Source organism: Ostrea edulis, chromosome 4 (assembly GCF_947568905.1).
Source record: "Ostrea edulis chromosome 4, xbOstEdul1.1, whole genome shotgun sequence".
In the NCBI taxonomy this organism is placed as follows: Eukaryota; Metazoa; Mollusca; class Bivalvia; order Ostreida; family Ostreidae; genus Ostrea; species Ostrea edulis.
This window is the reverse complement of record NC_079167.1, coordinates 76,845,982-76,865,735: the sequence shown is the minus strand read 5'-3', so window position 1 is coordinate 76,865,735 and position 19,754 is coordinate 76,845,982. Positions and strand designations below refer to the sequence as shown.

At 34.5% G+C, this 19,754-nt stretch overlaps 1 protein-coding gene across 1 annotated transcript in view; it reads left to right on the top strand.

Annotated features, from left to right (window-relative positions):
• LOC125669375 (uncharacterized) overlaps positions 1–16,998 on the top strand; it is a 57,487-nt gene extending 40,489 nt beyond the window's left edge. Inside the window, exons 15-32 of the mRNA XM_056161466.1 lie at positions 1,065–1,288; positions 1,898–1,977; positions 2,216–2,394; positions 2,811–2,898; positions 2,972–3,042; positions 3,602–3,638; positions 3,812–3,909; positions 4,100–4,228; positions 6,136–6,284; positions 6,801–6,936; positions 8,237–8,395; positions 8,540–8,633; positions 9,151–9,221; positions 10,930–11,064; positions 12,873–12,992; positions 13,099–13,250; positions 13,541–13,676; positions 13,778–16,998. Coding sequence (XP_056017441.1) covers positions 1,065–1,288; positions 1,898–1,977; positions 2,216–2,394; positions 2,811–2,898; positions 2,972–3,042; positions 3,602–3,638; positions 3,812–3,909; positions 4,100–4,228; positions 6,136–6,284; positions 6,801–6,936; positions 8,237–8,395; positions 8,540–8,633; positions 9,151–9,221; positions 10,930–11,064; positions 12,873–12,992; positions 13,099–13,250; positions 13,541–13,676; positions 13,778–13,849 — 2,130 coding nt within the window. The 3' untranslated portion in view covers positions 13,850–16,998. The remainder of the gene's footprint in view (positions 1–1,064; positions 1,289–1,897; positions 1,978–2,215; positions 2,395–2,810; positions 2,899–2,971; positions 3,043–3,601; positions 3,639–3,811; positions 3,910–4,099; positions 4,229–6,135; positions 6,285–6,800; positions 6,937–8,236; positions 8,396–8,539; positions 8,634–9,150; positions 9,222–10,929; positions 11,065–12,872; positions 12,993–13,098; positions 13,251–13,540; positions 13,677–13,777) is intronic.
• Positions 16,999–19,754: the final 2,756 nt, after the last annotated feature.

Genomic DNA, 19,754 nt, shown 5'->3' with positions numbered 1-19,754 from the left:
ACAGTGTTTTTCCATGGTAAGGATTTGTCAAAGAATACGCCTAATTTTTTTTTTACGAAAGATGAATCACTTACAGCACAGTCACCAAATTCAAGATCAAACCTGCTTATATCTGAACGTCTGTGTTTTGGTGCGAAGACTACAAGTTCAGTTTTATCTTCATTGAGTTTGAGGAGGTTGATACTCATCCAGATACGTATGTCCGATAAACAACTTGAGAGTCTTTGAGACATATCAGTCCAATTGTCACCAGCTTCAACGATGATATAGATCTGTGTGTCATCGGCGTATATATGATACGTCATATCACGACGTCTGCATACCTCCCCTAAGGGTTTTGAAAAAAGACAATAGAGTCTCGGACCAAGGACTGAACCTTGCGGTGCACCGCATTCGATGAGACAAGCATCAGACAACGATGAAACGACGGCAACACGTTGATATCTATCACTAAGATGGGATTTAATCCATTTCAATGCATATCCAGTGATACCAAACATGTTTTCCATACGTTGCAATAGGGTATTGTGATCTATGACATCGAAAGCCGGAGAGAGGTCGAGCAATAAAAGGATAGCGCAACTGTTATTATCAATTGCACATACGATGGCATGATGTACCTTCATTAGCACAATTTCTGTAGAATGCCCCGTTCTGTACGCGGACTGAAATTTGTCATACAGTTGATGCATATCCAGATGGGATTCTATTCGTTTTACAATAACCTTTTCAAGAATCTTCGAAACGAACGAGATACTTGACACAAGGCGATAGTTTTTGAAAATATCTTTGTCAAGCCCTGGCTTTTTCAGTAATGGTCGAACGATTGCCTGCTTAAAGTCACTAGCGACAATAGATTCCAACAGCGACTTGTTTATGATTAAAGTGATGGATGGCAAGAAGGTCTCAATGCATTGTTTCAATAGATGCGCAGGGACTGGAGCCAATTCACAAGATGTGGGTGCTGAGTAGGACTTGAATCAATTAAAGTAGGACTTCACCATTAACTATTCTTCATAAAAGGATGTACAAAATGCAATGAGTGTGATCTGTTAAAAAAATAGAACGATTTTTTTCTTTTGTGGTCTCATACCTTTGACCCTTTCGTCAAATTGATTCCTTGCTATGCGTTTGAGAGAATATTGTTATTATCAGAATCTTCGCGGTCAGGAGGTTCTACAGCACAGTCCGATACGACAGATTCTGGCACAGTAACAGGAGCTGTGGGAGGGGCGGTAGGAGCCGTGGGTCTTATTGTTATCCTCATCACAGGGATACTGTTTATACGGTATTAGTACTTCATCTATTGACGGATGGTAACAAATTACATAATGTTCGTTTTAACTATTTTCCTTTCTAAAGATTAAGCAAATAGTCGAATGACTCCATCTTAATAGATGCGAGGTGAAGATAACGAACAGTGATCAATCTCATAACTCCTATAAGCAATACAAATAGATAGTTGGGCAAACACGGACCCCTGGACACACCAGAGGTGGGATCAGGTGCCTAGGAGGAGTAAGCATCCCCTGTTGACCGGTCACACCTGCCGTGAGCCCCATATCCTGATCAGGTAAACGGAGTTATCCGCAGTCAAAATCAGTGTGCCAAGAACGGCTTAACAATCGGTATGAAACACGTCAGACAGCATTTGACCCAATGCGAGGTTGTATTGACGAACTAGATCGTTATAACGACCATAGAATTTGCGAAATGCTGACGTCATTCGAGATTGTTGAAATCCCTGTACCATCAACGTGTTTGTCAGTACCTTCCCTCGATTTAAAAACTGGCTATACCGAGAACAAGCATAGCTAGGTTAAAATGAATTTGTTTAGACATTGGGACTTAAATATAGACAAAACTTACATTAAAATTGTATCTTGTATTCATATAGATGGAGAAGAAAGAAGGAGAGAAAGCATGAAGATACGGAGACGATAACATTTTCTTCTGTCCCAGAAACGTTAACAATAGGTAATTCTGCTGCTGTAAAATATACCTACATGTTAATGATATCAAGTGAGGCATATCATTTCAGAGACAAATAATCAATATTAACGTAATTATGTTGTAAATCTTTGTATTTTGTAAATCCATGATTTTGAGAAGAAGAAAATTTGAGCACAGGCAAAAGCAAATCTTGTTGAATAATTTTTCTGTTGACTTATATTAGCATCACGTGTCCTAATTGAACTGTTATGATATTTTACAGGTGATAAAAAACATGAAGAGATGAAAATGAGTGGAGTCGGAAATCTTGGCTTAGAATTAAAAACTGAGGGGGAAGTGCTAACGACGAATACTAAAATAGACATATCCGTCGCGGATTTTGATAAAGCAATAGTTGTTTTGTCTGAAAATCAGAATGCCAAGTTTAAAGAAGAATACATGGTACGTGTTTATTAACTGATAAAATTATGTAACAGGTGAACCGTGTATATGAATAGTTCAATTGAAATTCAGTAAATATTGCGCTTAATTGTCTATAATTTCTTGATATCTGAATGTGGTGTAGTAAATATTTTAGAGTTATTTCTTTTGAGGCTTTTTGAAAATTGGTGGTGTATTTGTTTGTTTTGAAAATATAACTCCTGTCTTAGATTGTTCGTTGTAAGTGTGGAATCAAGTCATTCAAGGTTTCTGACGAAGATTTATAATAAAGATTCAGAATCAGTTCTCACAATTCTGTACAGAAATAAAATTTTAAATATTTTCTGTTAATGTTACAAATAGACTTTTATTGTGCATGTATTAACATTATTTCTCAAAAAATACAATTGTGTCGTTTCATTCACTGGTGTGTGTAGACAATTCCTGGAGGAGAACTACACCCATGTAATGAAGGAAAGAAACAGGAAAATGTTGCCAAAAATCGATACACCACCATTTTCCCATGTAAGTGTCTTAATTTGACGTTCTTTCTATAAGTGTTGTGATAAATAAATACTGTATATTTTGTTTTGAGTAGATGACCATTCACGTGTTGTTCTGACATCATCACCAAAAGACTCGGACTACATTAACGCGAATTATATTGAGGTCAGTGATTTGAATCCATTTTTATAGCGGTTAGTGGTAATAAAATTGCATGCGTATTCTCCACCAGTGGCGGATTTAGAGGGGGAGCGCAGCCGGCGCCCCCCCCCCCCCCCCTAAAATTTTCAAATTTAAGTTAAATCACGGTATCTTGTTTCGGAAAATGTACTAAACGATAAAAGAAGTAATAATTTCTTCCACTCCCGGAGAAATAAATTACAAAATCTTTTGATTTCCTGAATTACTTTATTGGGAGAACTGAATTTTTTCCAAACAAACCTTAAAATATGTCATTTTATTAATTTCACCTTATGACTAAATAGGAGAAATATTTCAAGCCCATAAAATCTGTAAAATCCAGGAGCTTCCGGGGGGTTCGCCCCCTGGACTCCCACCAGGGCTTCGTCCTCGACCCACTACCTCATAAAGTGGCGCCCTTGTAACCGCAATTCCTGGATCCGCCCCTGTCCACAAGTACACACATAAAACAGCTTGAAATTGTTGAAAAATTAATGAGCAAAGTTATTCCTGATATTGATCTTCAATTTCGTCATGGTCACAGGATGTGCAAGGAAAGAAATCGTATATTGCAGCGCAAGGTAAATATACAATGTATATCTTCATATATCGATTTTCAAGTGTGCGTTATTATTCCAACATATTTTGTGAATTTGTAAAATTGAAGAAGAAGACTAGACATGCCATTTTCTTTTGATGATTTGTTAACTCTGAATCCTGGGTGTGTTACAATATGCCTGTATATATTTATCAGGACCAAAATCAAAGACAATAGTTGATTTCTGGAAAATGGTGTGGCAAGAAGACATTAGTGTAATTGTTTGTCTGACGAATCTCAAAGAGGGAAATAAGGTTAGAAAAAGACTTGGTATTATAGATTCAAAATCAATGATTAATAGCGTGCATACAAGGGATACATTTTGTACATATGCAATAAGATAATAGTAAACTGATCACATGGCTCTACATGTACGTAACGTGATCTTACTCGCAGTAAAGTTGTATTATGATAATAACCTTACTTGGACCCTATCTTTATCAGAACAAATGTGCCCAATACTGGCCAAATTCCAGTGACAAGATAAAGAAAGGCAACATCAGCATACGAAACCAGAAAGAAAACGTATACGCGGACTACGTCATCAGACACTTCCGCTTGCAAAACAGCGCCGTGAGTATTGCAAATTTACGTCATTTAATACTCTACGTCAGCTGATAAAATGGGTTATGATATGGCCATGATTATGTAAAAGTATTTGAAGTAGAATTATCTGTAATATAAGATTAAAGTTATTATGCAGAAAATGAATGCTCTGTTAAAGATACTGCTAACTTAATAAAAATGATAAAACCATACTTTGATTTACACTATTGGTTATATATATATATATATATATATATATATATATATATATATATATATATATATATTGCTTCCTAATTTTGTGTCTGGATAGTTCAAGATTTAGGATTGTACAATATACGACGAAGATAAATTACACTACATTACTAAAGCTAATTTGGTAAAGATTAGATTGTTTCAAATTCCACCTTTCCCACTCTAGTTGTAACATTAAAAAGTAACAATTAACATTTTCCACCTGGACGCAAATGCATATATAAACACATTACTAACTTTCAAACAAAATTGTTTTAAGTGGTACGTTTCGTTTTTACATGCCTCAGGTTCAATGTTGGAATTTTAGAATAATTAAAGCTTTACAGCAAGACAGTATGACCATAATATCATTACTCTACATGACTGCTGCCATATATGTTTGAAGACATTACAAATAATCGTCATTTTATTAGTATAGTGAGATTAGTATACAAATGTAGTTGAATTCTAAGAGGTATATTTAGTAGTGAGTTTGGTATACAAATGTAGTTGAATTCTATGAGGTATATTTAGTAGTGAGTTTGGTATACATATGTAGTTGAATTCTAAGAAGTTTATTTAGTAGTTAGTTTGGTACACAGGTACATATGTAGTTCAATTCTAGGAAGTACATTTAGTAGTGAGTTTCGTATACATATGTAGTCGAATTCTAATATGTATATTTAATACTTTAACTGCTTACTGGAAATTGTTTCGCACTGGCAGCATTGATCAGGAAAGATTTGTGCACGTTTTACCGTAATTAACATTATATGATGTACGTTTGATAAATACAAACACATAAGGGACTTGTAAATTTTCTATCATGTTCAAATGTTGAATTATATTACCCTTTCCTATATCTAATTGAGAAATCATGGAAATATATTGCATTCCATATGGTAAATGTATTCATTTTACTTGTAAAAACATTCGGTTTTCATTTTCATCATTCTTTAGAAAATTGTTTAGCAAGATTCGATCAAGTATACCAAAATCATAGAAATTGGAAGGTTACCCTCTCACACGAGCCATGTAGCTACTGAGGATTGAAGAGCTTAAATCTTGCATATCATCCTTAAAAAAAAATGTCAAGCTCAAAGTTATAGTACACAAGATTTGCGATATTTATATTTACTAGTATATAGCGATATCATTTTTAACATAAGAATAACAAATAAAAGACCTGCACAATGGTGTTTATTGCTCTAGGATCACAGGGTTAAACTATAAAGTCATTACATGCAGCAATTCTATAGAAAGTCTCTTAACACTCAGGTAGATTATTACAACTAAGACGGAAATGTATCCTCAAAAGTTTCTTAACTTGCATGGCTACACTTATTTTTAAGATGCATGGAATATAACTTTCATTTTACGTAATGGCTGAAGACAAATCCTTAAAAATACTTTAAAAGTATGCCTATCCGTCATAATTGTAGTGAAATATAACGATATTAATTCATGATAAAATATGCAAACCAATTTGTGAAGAAATCAGATTTATAGAAGATGAAGCAGGTGCCAGAATCCAGAATTTTAAATGTCGTATTCTGATTATGAAACGTCAGAATATAATTTATTCAATTTATATAAATTATAATGTTTTGTCACATATCTTTTCCTCACCTTTTTCTGCAACAGATATATCCAATATTTCCAACTTTCCATATAGGTGATCATTAATTGTTTAATTTTAGAATAAAGCTGAGCGTGACGTGTGTATGTTCCACTATACGCAGTGGCCGGACCATGGTGTCCCAGAACCGCTGGCTCTTGTGGTATTCCATCGACACGTTCTGAAAACTTCTGTCGAACATCCAGGGAAGTACACTCTTGTCCACTGCAGGCGCGTATTACTATTTATTCTTTTTATATTTTTCAATAGCAACATAGAATAATTCATCCACTGAATATTTTCACACTGTCGAAGTCATAACAGTTATATTTTCAGTGTGAAAATAACATTACTTCATGACAACAATGAGAAACTGTTGGGAATGTACAAGCTAAGACACAAAATATATTCAAAATTCTGAAATTGGATTTTAAACATTTCGCGCACCAGACAGGATTTAGTGAACTTTGATTACCTTCAATATAATTTAGCATGCTGATGATGTCACTGTTGTTGAAGGGTTTTCTCTAAAAATAATCCTATTTATCAAATAATTTTACTATACATGACTAATTGAGATTCATGTTTAATATACAAGAATGTTAACCATTGATAATATCAACTACTTCTATTTTAACCGTTGCTTATATTAATGAATTTCATTTTAACCGTTGATTATATTGATGACTTCTATTTTAACCGTTGATTATATTGAAGACTTCTAATGACTTATGTTTAACAATACAGCGCTGGGATTGGTAGGACAGGGACGTACATAGCATTGGACGCGCTTAATAAGGGAGGGGAGATAACCGGGAAAGTTAATACCCGGCAGTATGTAGAAACCATGAGAAACAACCGTGCTAACATGATTCAGGGCGACGTAAGTTTGTGTTTTACTCTCTTCAATTCCTAGTGGATAGTTTTACGGGATATCTTGATCAGGTAAACGGAGTTATCCGTAGTAAAAATCAATGTGCTAAGAACGGTCTAACATTTGATATGAAACACGTTAGACAGCATTTGGCCCAATGATAGGTTATAGATAATAAATTTCAATTGAAATGGTAATTGTCACGTATGTGTTCTCGTTTATCGGTGTTCAGGTGTTTTCAAACAAATCTCATTCAGACGGAACTTCGAAATCAAAGTCCTAGATCTGGTTAGTAGCATTCAATTCTCTGTAAATAATTGTTGGTAGATGTTCTAAATTATGCCGAATTCCTTGATATATTACATATCATATTTCCATGGGCACTAATTGTCCTCCTTTGTTAGGTGACATGTTTCTATATTCATATGAAGCAGAATTTATTCAAAAACTTCTACGCGAGAAGAAAAAATATCTTGCTGTGGCCTTCAATTCGACATTTAGATATATCGACGACGTTTTGTCTATTAATAATAACAACTTTCATTCATATGTTGATTCGATATATCCCTGTGAGCTCGAAATGAAAAACACCACAGAGTCGTCCACTTCTGCCTCATACTTATATATTTTATTGAAAGTAGACATTAACGGCAAACTGACAACTCAACTGTGTGACAAACGGGATGATTTCAGCTTCTTCATCGTCAACTTCCCATATCTATGTAGCAATATTTCATTATCAGCAGCATATGGTGTTTATATCTCTCAATTGATTCGGTGTGCAAGAGCTTGTTCTGCGTATAGTCAGTTTTTAAATCGAGCCAAGCTACTGACAAACAAGTTGATGGCACAGGGATTTCAACAGTCTCGATTGAAGTAAGCATTTCGCAAATTCTATGGTCGTTATAACGATCTAGTTCATCAATGGAACCTGTCATTGCGTTAGGTGCTTTCTGACGCGTTTCATACAGATAGTTAGATCGTTCTTGACACACTGATTTTGACTACGGATGTCTCCGTTTGCCTGATCGGGATATGGGGCTCACGGCGGGTGTGATCGTTCGACAGGGGATGATTGCTTCTCCTGGGCGCCTGGTCCTACTTCTCGTGTGTCCGGGGGTCCGTGTTTGCCCACCTATCTATTTTGTATTGCTTGTGGGAGTTTTGAGATTGATCGCTGTTCGTTGTCTTCACCTTTCATATAGATATATGTATTGGGTTAGTTTAGAATGTTAGATCATTACAAATAATATAAAGAGAGAAAATCAGCTTTTTTTAATACCCGTTTATAATACAATTCATATTTAAGGATCAATACAGAGTTGTCTACTTGGCGTTACTTGAATCATTCCGAGAAAAAGGAAGGTCTGTATCAACCAGGACATTTCTACGAGAATTCCAGGATCATTCCTGTTATATCAATCTCGGAGAAGTAGCCAATAAATCACCACTTTCTGCTGAATTTCAGGTGATTCTATATATGGATCTCTAATAAACATTGGCCTATCTTAGCTTGAATGATTTGAACAGTTTGTTGGATATTCTAGAACGATATTTGTGATTTTGTGCAGTAACATGTGACATGAGAATGATCTTCAGTTCTTGTTTCTAGGACCTGTTGTCCGGAAGACGAGAATACACACAAGAAGACTACAAAACAGGGCGGCAAAACGTATCAGCCAATTACACACCCAGTGTTCTGCCTGGTAAACCAGTTTGCATAATACATGAATACCTTGGTGCTACAAAACGCAGTTTAGCTATCTTGCAATAGTGATAGAATATTGCCGATTAATGATTAATCCCCATCACAGTTGAATGTTTACATTTCACTAATGGTACCACACTTTTGATATAGAAAGTTTACAATGCGCTTTCACTTTAACATAGTAACATATACATGTAGATACATTCTTACTGATGTCTGCCGACAAGATATCTCCAGGTGGCTCGATCCTAGGCCTCCTGCATTCCATTTTGATATAATTGCACATTAGCTCTCGACCCTTTAAGTTTGACTAAATCAACTGTCATTATATGCAAGGTGAAGATAACGAACAGTGATCAATCTCATAACTCCTACAAGCAATACAAAATAGATAGTTGGGCAAACACGGACCCCTGGACACACCAGAGGTGGGATATATACATATAGCGTACCAAGAGACATAAAACCCGTCTGACTGATGAATTGTATATATTTTTTTCTTGAAACCATTTCAGTTGAAAGTTACATGTGTCCATTGTTAAACACTAAAGGGAAGAACACCTACTACAACGCAGTTTCTTTACAGGTTTGTCTGCTGTGTAATATATACATTTGTGAAGAGAACATGAGGGCGATATGTTTATCAGACCGCCATTTTTTCTAGCAAGGGTTTTCTAATATACATCTGTCCTCACAAAGTAGAGTAACCCACAGGGTCTAAGCCCGTTTTGGGCCCGAACCCTGTGATACCATAAATATGGAAAGGGGTCTAACTCTGACACAGATAAAAAATTAACCACTCGCTTCAAATGCCTAAAAAATCTTCAACTAGGTAAGCTATGCGTAGTTTGTCGTTTTCCTTGCATAGATTAATGTTTTAACTACATGCATGCCAAATTTCAAGTCACTGGTTCTTAAAATAACAAAGATATACGTCTTCGTTCTCTAGATTTCACTTGTTTATTTTTACTAGGACATTTACCGGTCCAGGTCACGGAGTCGTTTCTCACCTATGACAGCAGCAAAATCCAGACTAGTATGGAAGAATTAGGACCTGCCAATTAAAATTTCACATCAATTAAACGCTACTTACTTCCTCATATTTTAATAATGTTATTCATGTAGACGTTACACGACTTATTTTTCCTCAGCAGCATCAACTGTTGACAAGAGCTGTCATTTTAATGAACGCATTAAATACCCGATAGACTTAAAATCTCAAATACCTTAAAACTGATCAAAACATTATTTTTGTGATATTGTACTTAGAGAAGGAAATTGAACATTATTTCTTGGCTTTTATAATTGTTTGTTTTTGTTTATTCTATTTCATTTAGATTATTATTACCCATTTCCCCCTTTAAAGTTTTAGATAATTCGGGTATTTAGTGTATTCATTAAAATGGCAGATCTTGTCAACAGTTGATGCTGCTGGAGAAAAATAAGTCGTGTAACGTCTACACGAAGAACATTATTAAAATATGAGGAAGTAAGTAGCGTATAATTGATGTGAAATTTTAATTGACAGGTCCGAAATCTTCCATACTAGTCTGAATTTCGCTGCCGTCATAGGCGAGAAACGACTCCGTGACCTGGATCGGTAAATGTCCTAGTAAAAATAAACAAGTGAAATCGAGAGAACGATGACGTATATCTTTGTTATTTTAAGAACCAGTGGCTTGAAATTTGGCATGCATGTAGTTAAAACATTAATCTATGCAAGGAAAACGACAAACTACGCATAGCTTACCTAGTTGAAGATTTTTTAGGCATTTGAAGCGAGTGTCAGAGTTAGACCCCTTTCCATATTTATGGTATCACAGGGTTCGGGCCCAAAACGGACTTAGTCCCTGTGAGTAAACCCATTCGCCGGTGAAAATGGTCAGACCTAAGAACAATGAAAAGTACAAAATGTACTCCTAGGAGCTGAAATTTTTCAAAGATTCCATAATAAATATTAACTTCTCTATAGATCAAAACAATTCTGTCATTGTTTTTCTTTATTTTACAGACCTTATCAATTAATAACGTTCATATGCTTAATTTTTTTTATGGATCTCCTGACGGGAACAGTTTATGATTTTTATGTATGATTAATGACTTTTATTCTTGTATATATATAGGTATACAGCATTTGGATATGAAAACTATAAGATTGTTTTAAAGAACCATAATTTACTACTACAAATGTATAAATCATTTACAATGAATGCAACTATTAGATACAACAATACGTACAGTGTACGTGATGGATACATTCTGCATGCTGTCTTTCATTTCATTTTCATTTTCAGTCGTTCACAAGAAATGATAATTTCATCAGTGCTCAATACCCTCTCCCAGATTACACAGAGGACTTCCTGAGACTTGTGAAGGCTTATTATGCACCTACAATTGTATCCCTGAGCCCGTTGGTGGAAATCGAATCGGTATGGTCGGAAAAAAAACCCGGCAATTTGTATAATGAGCAGTCTTGTATCTTTTCATTTACCAATCATTTGGCAGGTCACTGCGTATGATTCTGATGTCACAATGACGTCATGTGTAATATTTGTAGTTATGCGATGTTGGACATAAGTATCAAAATTTAATATTGAGATATTAAAATTAATGTGCACTTTTAAATCATGGAACATTTATATAATTATTCGATTCTAATCTTCATGACAAATGGGATGACTTCAGCTTCTTCATCGTGAACTTCCCATATTTATGTATCAATATTCTTTTATCACCTGTATATGATGTTTGTTGCAACTGATTCAAGATGCGAAAACGTATTCTGCCTATGAACAGTTTTTAAAGTGAGACAATCTACTGGCAAATATGTTGCTGTTAGTGAGTTTCAACAGTCTCGTTTAAAGCCAGCATTTTGTAAATTTTATGGTCATGATAATGATCTAATTTGCAAATTTTGTACAACCCGTCATTAGGTGGAAAGTTGTCTAGAGTCGTTCTTTACATGCTGATTTTGACTACGGATTACTCCGTTTACCTGATCAAAAAGGCGGATGTGACCGGTCAAAAGGAAATGCTTCCTTGGCATCCGATATCATCTCTGACCAGTGTGTCCAGGTGAACGTGTTTGTCCTCTTCTTGAATGTTGTATTCTTTATAGGATTTATTACATTGATCACTCTTCGTTATTTTCACTTTTTCATTAGTCTATTTACTTAATTCAAACAAGAAAGAAATTGGCCTTGTAAATTGTACCTAAGATGTTTCAATAGCAACATCATTGAAGATAAATATTAATTATATAGAAAAAATTAATGTCTATCACAAAGTTGTACAGTGATGTCGTAGGTGAGGGTATTTTGGGTAGAGTGACCTCAATCGCTAAATTGGAGTAAAAAAAGGAAAGTGGTATCATTGTATGCATACGAATTTAACAAATCTCGATATTTAAACTGTTGAAATTTCTACGATATATGATTTATTAAACTTTTATTGATATGATGACAATGCTCATATAGCAGTCTACTGATAGGTATGAAATAGAAAGGTTTGGTGGAGTTCGTAGTATCGAGTGAGTACATTTTCTAGGTCTACAAACTATCCTTTATATGTAGTTTGAATGAGCTAGTACATTTTCTAGGTCTACATACTATCCTTTTTATGTAGTTTGAATGAGTGAGTACATTTATAGGTCTACAAACTATCCTTTCTATGTAGTTTCAATGAGTGAGTACATTTTTAGGTTTACAAAATATCCTTTCTATATAGTTTAGAGGAGTTTTTCAGAATTACAACAGAAATAATCATCACAGCTTTTAAAGAAAATTTTGAAATTGTACTTTGTATGTGTTTTATACATTTGTATTGATTTCGGTTGTAACTCTCACAGTAAACTTTCAAAACTGTCCCGGATGTCATTTTAGCGTAATTGTTTTATAAATAACGGTTTAAATCTCACACTCAGAGGTTACGTTCGGTAACATAAGTATTGTCTGTAACTTTGTAAATGTACATGTAATAAATATTTGCTGTTTCATTGTACTCTATTTCTGGATTAAAATCCCGATCTTTCAACTCGACATATACGCATGTAATTACAAAATGCAAGCAGTCTAGACGAAAATACCCTACGCTCCTTGTGCAACCTCAGAAGCCAACCAGTCATTGCAGTTACGTACATGCTTCAAGGCGGTTTACGATTGGCATGAGCTTCACATTTTGTATAGTAGAATCCTTTCGTTATTGTAGCCATGCCCAAAGTTTGTGTTTTCTTTTTCAGTCTTCACTTTGGCTTCCTGCTAAAAATGAAAGCAAAACGGTTGGAGCATTCACGACTAAAATGACAGATTGTACACAAACAACAACAGTCACCAAGACTAGCATTACTCTGCACCAACAGGTGTCCATTTACAAAGTTTTCTGATGAATTTTGTTTTTACATTTCATGAAGTACTGTTTGGTATTTATAATCCAAGATCCGTTTCGTCACAAACACATGATTTCAGGGAGCTAGCGGTATGAGCGTTTGCGTACTGGAATGTAGAAGATGGAAAGCAGAAAGCGACTCCTCAAACCGGAGAGTTTTACTTGATCTCGTCAATGAAGCGAGGGTGGAGGAAAGGACCCACCCCGAGGGAAGGATTCTGGTTCTGTCGAGGTTTGATTTTGATTTTTTTTTTTTTGCAAACATATGTAATATCTTAAGAATAATTTGAAGATCCAGACCTGGGGATTAAAAAAAGGCTAATTTGGTCAAGGGTTAAGCCAATTACTCTCTTAATCTAGAAATAACACAAATATACCCGGTATAACACTTGTGGAAATTATATATCGCTTCTAATAAAAAAAAATCTTCCAGAAAATAGTCATTTTCTCGCATAGCAAATTAATTCAATTCATAAATTCTATTATCATCAGAGTAATGAGATAAAATTGCATATTACTTAGTGATGGAGTCAAGCGATGTGGACAATTCTTGGTTGTATTCAATGCTCTGGAACAACTTACAATGGATACAGAGGTGGACATATTTACAATCACAAGACAACTCCAAATCCGACGGCCAGAGTTCATATCTTCTTTGGTATGATTGAAATACTTTCATTTTCCACTCAATTTTTAAATACGATTTCTTTTCCTTTGCACATCAAATGTACAGAGAACTCCATGTTTTTCTAATTTCAGGAAGAATATCAGTTTTGTTACGAGGCCATTGCTGATCATCTCCAAAATAACACAGTGTACGCGAATTGCTGAGGACCAGTCAAAGAGATTATGACATCAACCAGCCTTCCTCCAAATAACAATGGAAACACATTGAAGAATTGTTTCATTCACTGGAGACCAGTACTATATATGTACTGGTATTATTGACTCACCCACACTTCACTTATTGTATTTGCTTGCTTCTTATTAACTATTCTTCCGCTTTTTCTTCTGCCTTAAAATGTCCACAGCCGTTGTCCGTAACCAGTAGATGAAAGTATTAGAAACTCAAGGATGTGATAAGGCAATACATTTAGTTGTGTAGAAATGTTTTTCTTTTCAGATTAAATGGGGTTAAGTTATATTTTGGGGGTGGGTCCAACATATTGTTTGATTGATTGATTGTATCTTGCTTAACGTCTCGCTCGAGAATTTTTCACTCATATGGAGAAGTGATCAAGACCGGTGAAGGGCTTCAAATTTAGGTCTATACTCGGCGCTTACGGCCATTGAGCAGTGTGTGTTCTTTAGCGTGCCACACCTACTGTGACACGGAACATCCGTTTTTAAGGTCATCTCCGAGGACCCGTGACATTCACACCTGATGCCGAGCGTTTATATGTACTGGTATTATTAACTCACCCACACTTCACTTACTGTATTTGCTTGCTTTTTATTAACTATTCTTCCGCTTCTTCTGCTTCTGCCTTAAACTGTCCGCAGCCGTTATCCGTAACCAGGAGATGAAAGTATTAGAAATTCAAGGATGTGATAAGCAATATATCTATTTGTGTAGAAATGTTTTTGTTTTCAGATTAAATGGGGTTAAATTATATTTATAGAATTATGTTTGGAAAAATTAGTTCCAAAATTCAAGAGATATAACGTCTTTTTTCAGTTTTAACAACATTTATTCAGATATATAGTCAGGCTTTTACACAACCCTTACAACCCAACCTGACCAGGGGGTACAGGGTTTTAAGAATTCCAACTCTTTCGCTCACACATTCACACGGACAGACATGCATACTAAATGATGGCTAGAAGTAAAGAAAGTAGAACAAATGACAATGTACTCTGGCTGAGTTCATAAATATCATACTATAATAATTAACAATCAGATATATGATGTAATACCAAGGTTGTTATTTAATGAAATACTACTTTAAACACACTATTGATTGAATATACATTCACCTCATCTCTTACGAAGAAAAAGAAAAAATTATAACAAATGTATATAATACTAAAAAAGAAGCATTTTAGGATATTTTTGTTTTAACATAGTTTACGTTATGCTTGAGCTAATGTTTCACATAATTTCCATTTCTTTTCAAATTGATCTCTACAATTATATTTACTTGCAATTTGTTTTTCCACTCTGTATACATTAGTCCAAGTGGTTTAAATGTACTCAATGACAAACAATATCCTGTACATTTGGTTAAGTATATATAATGTTTCAGATGGTTATTTTCAAAGTTTACCATTTTAATTTTCGAACATCCAAGGATAAAAGTATTCTTATCAGTTATAATATTGAATGAAAAGGTTTCAATAAACCAACATTGCACACTTCTTTAGAAAAAAATACTGACTTTTTCACAATCATACACAATGTGTTCCAATGATTCTCTCTCCTCTAAACAAAAAGTGCTTAAATTGTTTCCAATCATTTTCAAAAAAGTGTCTGTAGTTAAAATTATATTATTTACTCGATATTGTAGCCATTGTAATTTATAATATTCTGTGTTCATAAAAACATCCTTATGAATTCCTCTCCATTCTTCACTAGATATTTCAAATTGTTTATCCCATTTTCTTTGTCCATTTGGTTTTTCTTTGCTACAATTCAATATTTTGTAAATTTTTCTTGTGTTGGTTTTATCATCTAGGAAAGGTAAAATGTGTAAGGGAATAGTTGGTTCTTGTTCTTTAATCAGATGATCAATATTAAAATCTTTCATCATTTTCTTTACTACTTGTGTTACTCCAAAAAATTCCAAAAAAAAAATATTTTTAATATCAAATATTGTTTTGAATTGAGCATAAGTCATTACATTTCCTTCCTCATCCAGTAACGAATTTATTAAGTAAATGTTGTTTTTACTCCATTTCTTCAAAGACATTAATTTTTTGTATATACTTTAAGTTTTTCGTTGTACCAGACAACAGTTTTACCCATTTTGTCTGGTGTCAATGCATTTTCAAAACAATTCTCTATTTTTTTCCAAGAATTAAGAACATCTTGCCAAAATTTGTTTTTTGATTTTTCAATATTCTTTAATGCATACGTTAGGCCATATCTAATGACCTGACTAATATTGATATCTTCGTCTATGACAAATTGCAATTTTGCTGAACTCTCCAGCAATTTTTAACCCAGCATATTTTTTAATACTTGCAATAAAATTTTATATATTTATCATGTTTAAACCACCCTTTTCATATTCCTGGGTAACTATAGACTTTTTTACTTAGTATCTGTTGATGGATTCGGTAAGGAAATAAACAAATGTACAATTTTTGAGATTGCTAGAGATTTTATAACAGTTATTTGGCCAATTGGAGTCAGATTTTTTCTTTTCCATTGTTTTAATAAATTCTTAATAGAAAAAGAGATATAACTAGAAAAAATATGATAGCGTCCTGGGGTCTTCGGAAATGAGAAGATGCCAATGTATACAAACTAGTATCAAGGTCAAAGGACCCCAGTGACCTTGACCTCTGACCATGAATACCAAACCTGATATAACTTTGGAACCGATATTGATAGAGAGATGGGAATATCTCAGATATGATAAGACTGATTAGCAACAAACTAACATCAAAGTCAAACTACTCCTATGACCTTCACCTTGTTCATAAAACACATTACATTATGGGACCAACAGAGACATGGAATCGATAAAGATATGATACTTAAATGGAGCTGAGTCGAATCACACCGTTCCCACGATACAACCAGTATTCAACGTCTCCTCCAATACGATGCAACATACATCCAGTCACCGCTTCCTGTCTTCCATTATATCTAATTCAGCTTTTTAAAACAATTGCACCTTTAATTCGGCGTCTAATCCATTTCATTCCGCGCTGTAACTCTACCTGACCTGAACGCACTCCATCAGCCATTTGTGTTGCTGTTTTCATTCTTACTTTAATGTATTTCTACGCACCATTTCATAAAAGTTAATTAAAGCTTGTTGATGAAAGAAATTCTTTTTTTACTATTTATAAAAACACATATTTAGATGATAAGAAATTGAAACTTATGGCGCATTGATGAAAAAGTTGTCCGTCCAGTTTTTCCTTTGATACCTGCATCAAGAAAAGAAGGATAAGTTTCATTTCCTAAATTGATTATATGTTTCATTTCTTAAAATCAAGGTCTTTTTGGAAAAATAGTAGTACTTGGAGAAAGCCCACTTTTATACAACCAATACTTCCTTTAGGATAATGTTTAATCGGCAGGTTATAAAAAACCTATTTTGTCATGTCTTAATTTTAAAATACATTCTTGCAACCCTTAGTACTGTTTGGAATTGGTCTTGTTTAGTTCCATTCGGAAGACAATCTCTTTTGTATCGGATCAGTTGAGATATATAAACACCATATGCAGGTGGTAATGGAATATTGCTACATAAATATGGGAAGTTGACGATGGAGAAGCTAAAATCATCCCATTTGTCATAAAGTTGAGGTTTTATTTTGCTGCTGTTCTCTATTTTCAATCTTTAAAAAAAGCTAAGTATGAAGCAGAAGTGGGCGGTACCTCCCATAATCACCGATACCAGTTGCTCCATATGAAGTCGAACGAGGATAGCTTGTTTGTACATGAATATAAAGTGAAACAAATATATGTTAAAAAGTGTGCAATGCACCCTGAGTTTGAGATCAAACGTACATATACATTGATATGTGGTGAAATATGAAACGCTTAATGAAGACTTATTGAGTATTGAGACGCCTTAATTAAGGAGACCCGGTACTATTACCGAATTTTCGGCAAAAAACTAATGTCTGGTAAATGTACATTCAACAGGAGATGCTTACTCCTCCTAGGCACCTGATCCCACCTCTGGTGTGTCCAGGGGTCCGTGTTTGCCCAACAATCTATTTTGTATTGCTTGTAGGAGTTATGAGATTGATCACTGTTCGTTATCTTCACTTTGCATTCACTGTCTGTTTTCTCCTTAATTTCTATTGATGTCCATCGCGTTTTATATACAACGATGAAGACACAGTTTGTTTCAATTCAGTTAGATCCAGCTTTTTATTGTTGTATGTCCGCGTATGAATACATGCATATTAATTCAACGAGCTAATTTTTCAACTACTGAAAAATAAACCAAGGTGGTAAAGCGTTGTGCATTAATATGTAGACCAACTTGCAAATAAATAAAGAAAATTAGATAACATTCTTGTTACAGGCTTTTTTTATTTACCATCGCTTGAATATGGATATCATTACCAAATATGGAAACAAGTCAAAATCAGGTGATTTTAATTGCTGCTTTTAAATGCAAGGTGAAGATAACGAACAGTGATCAATCTCATAACTCCTATAAGCAATACAAAATAGATAGTTAGGCAAACACGGACCCCTGGACACACCAGAGGTGGGATCAGGTGCCTAGGAGGAGTAAGCATCCCCTGTTGATCGGACACACCCACCGTGAGTCCCATATCTTGATCAGGTAAACGTAGTATAATATTTATACTTAACTAACTTGAAAGTGTATCTATATTTAAAAATAAAAGATAGACAAAAAATGTAAATACAAAACTTAGAATGCCTTTGGTTTGTTAAAATGTAGACGGAGATCACAAACATTACCGAAATAATTTGCATAACCTGTTAATAAACCACAGAAATATCATTCAAATGTTACTCAAATATGATAATGAAATAAAACACCAAACTAAAGAGAGGATATGTATGTTGGTGTTCGAGAGACACAAAACCTGTAAAATTTAGAATTTGCAGAGTAGAAGATAAAAGAAATGTAAAAGTATTCGGCAGATTTCGAATCTACTTGAACAAGAGTCGCTGTCGTTATGAAACTCTGGTTGGTAACACCTCTTGACTACCAATACATTAACCCATTTAAAAATAAACGTGAATCAAGGGCAAATCACTCAAAATGCTAAACACTCGTCTGAATTTCCGGTGAACAGTGTATCATGCCGCCTAGAGGTACCTCACTGCACTTATACTTTTTAGGACACTACGTCACAAGATTGCGATTTAAATGTTTTGTGAATGTATTTGTATAGATCGATTTGTTTGTCTATCATCGTAGCTCAGTGGTACAAGCATTGGGCTGGTGAACCGCAGATCTGGAGTTCAAATCCGCCAGAGTCTTTTGCTTATGTGTTGAAATAATATTTTTGAAAATCATGTTTTTATCCAATTTTGCATATTTTCTGCCTTTTTGGCATATATACTTATTCTATATCATCATATCTTTTATGATTAAACCAATTCGTACTGATTTGGGAAACTCTTTCTGGGTCTAGTGAGCCACCTTAAGGATTTTGATGTGAAATTTTGTCCAAGATCCACGCTCTAACTTCAAACAAAAGAGGATTGTACACCAAAGGAGAATGCTTGTAGATTATTTTGAAAAGCATGCAAATAATTTTTCTTGAGAGGAATTATCACTACATGTGCCATTCTTAAAATTGTGAACCCGAATATGACACATCCTGCCAAAGATGGTATAGATTGAATATGTATGATAATACACACCATAGTGATGGGGGAGCTATGATTTGAACACAACTGAACTTCACTACATGGGAAATCATAGATATTGATTTTACAAACTTCTATCGTGCTATTGTGAAAGAATTTTTTCAAAATCCAGTACATGTTGCAGAGCCCTTGGTAATTATGTACTCTACTGAATACCCACAACTTGTGCCCACATCACTACAGTGGTACTAATTC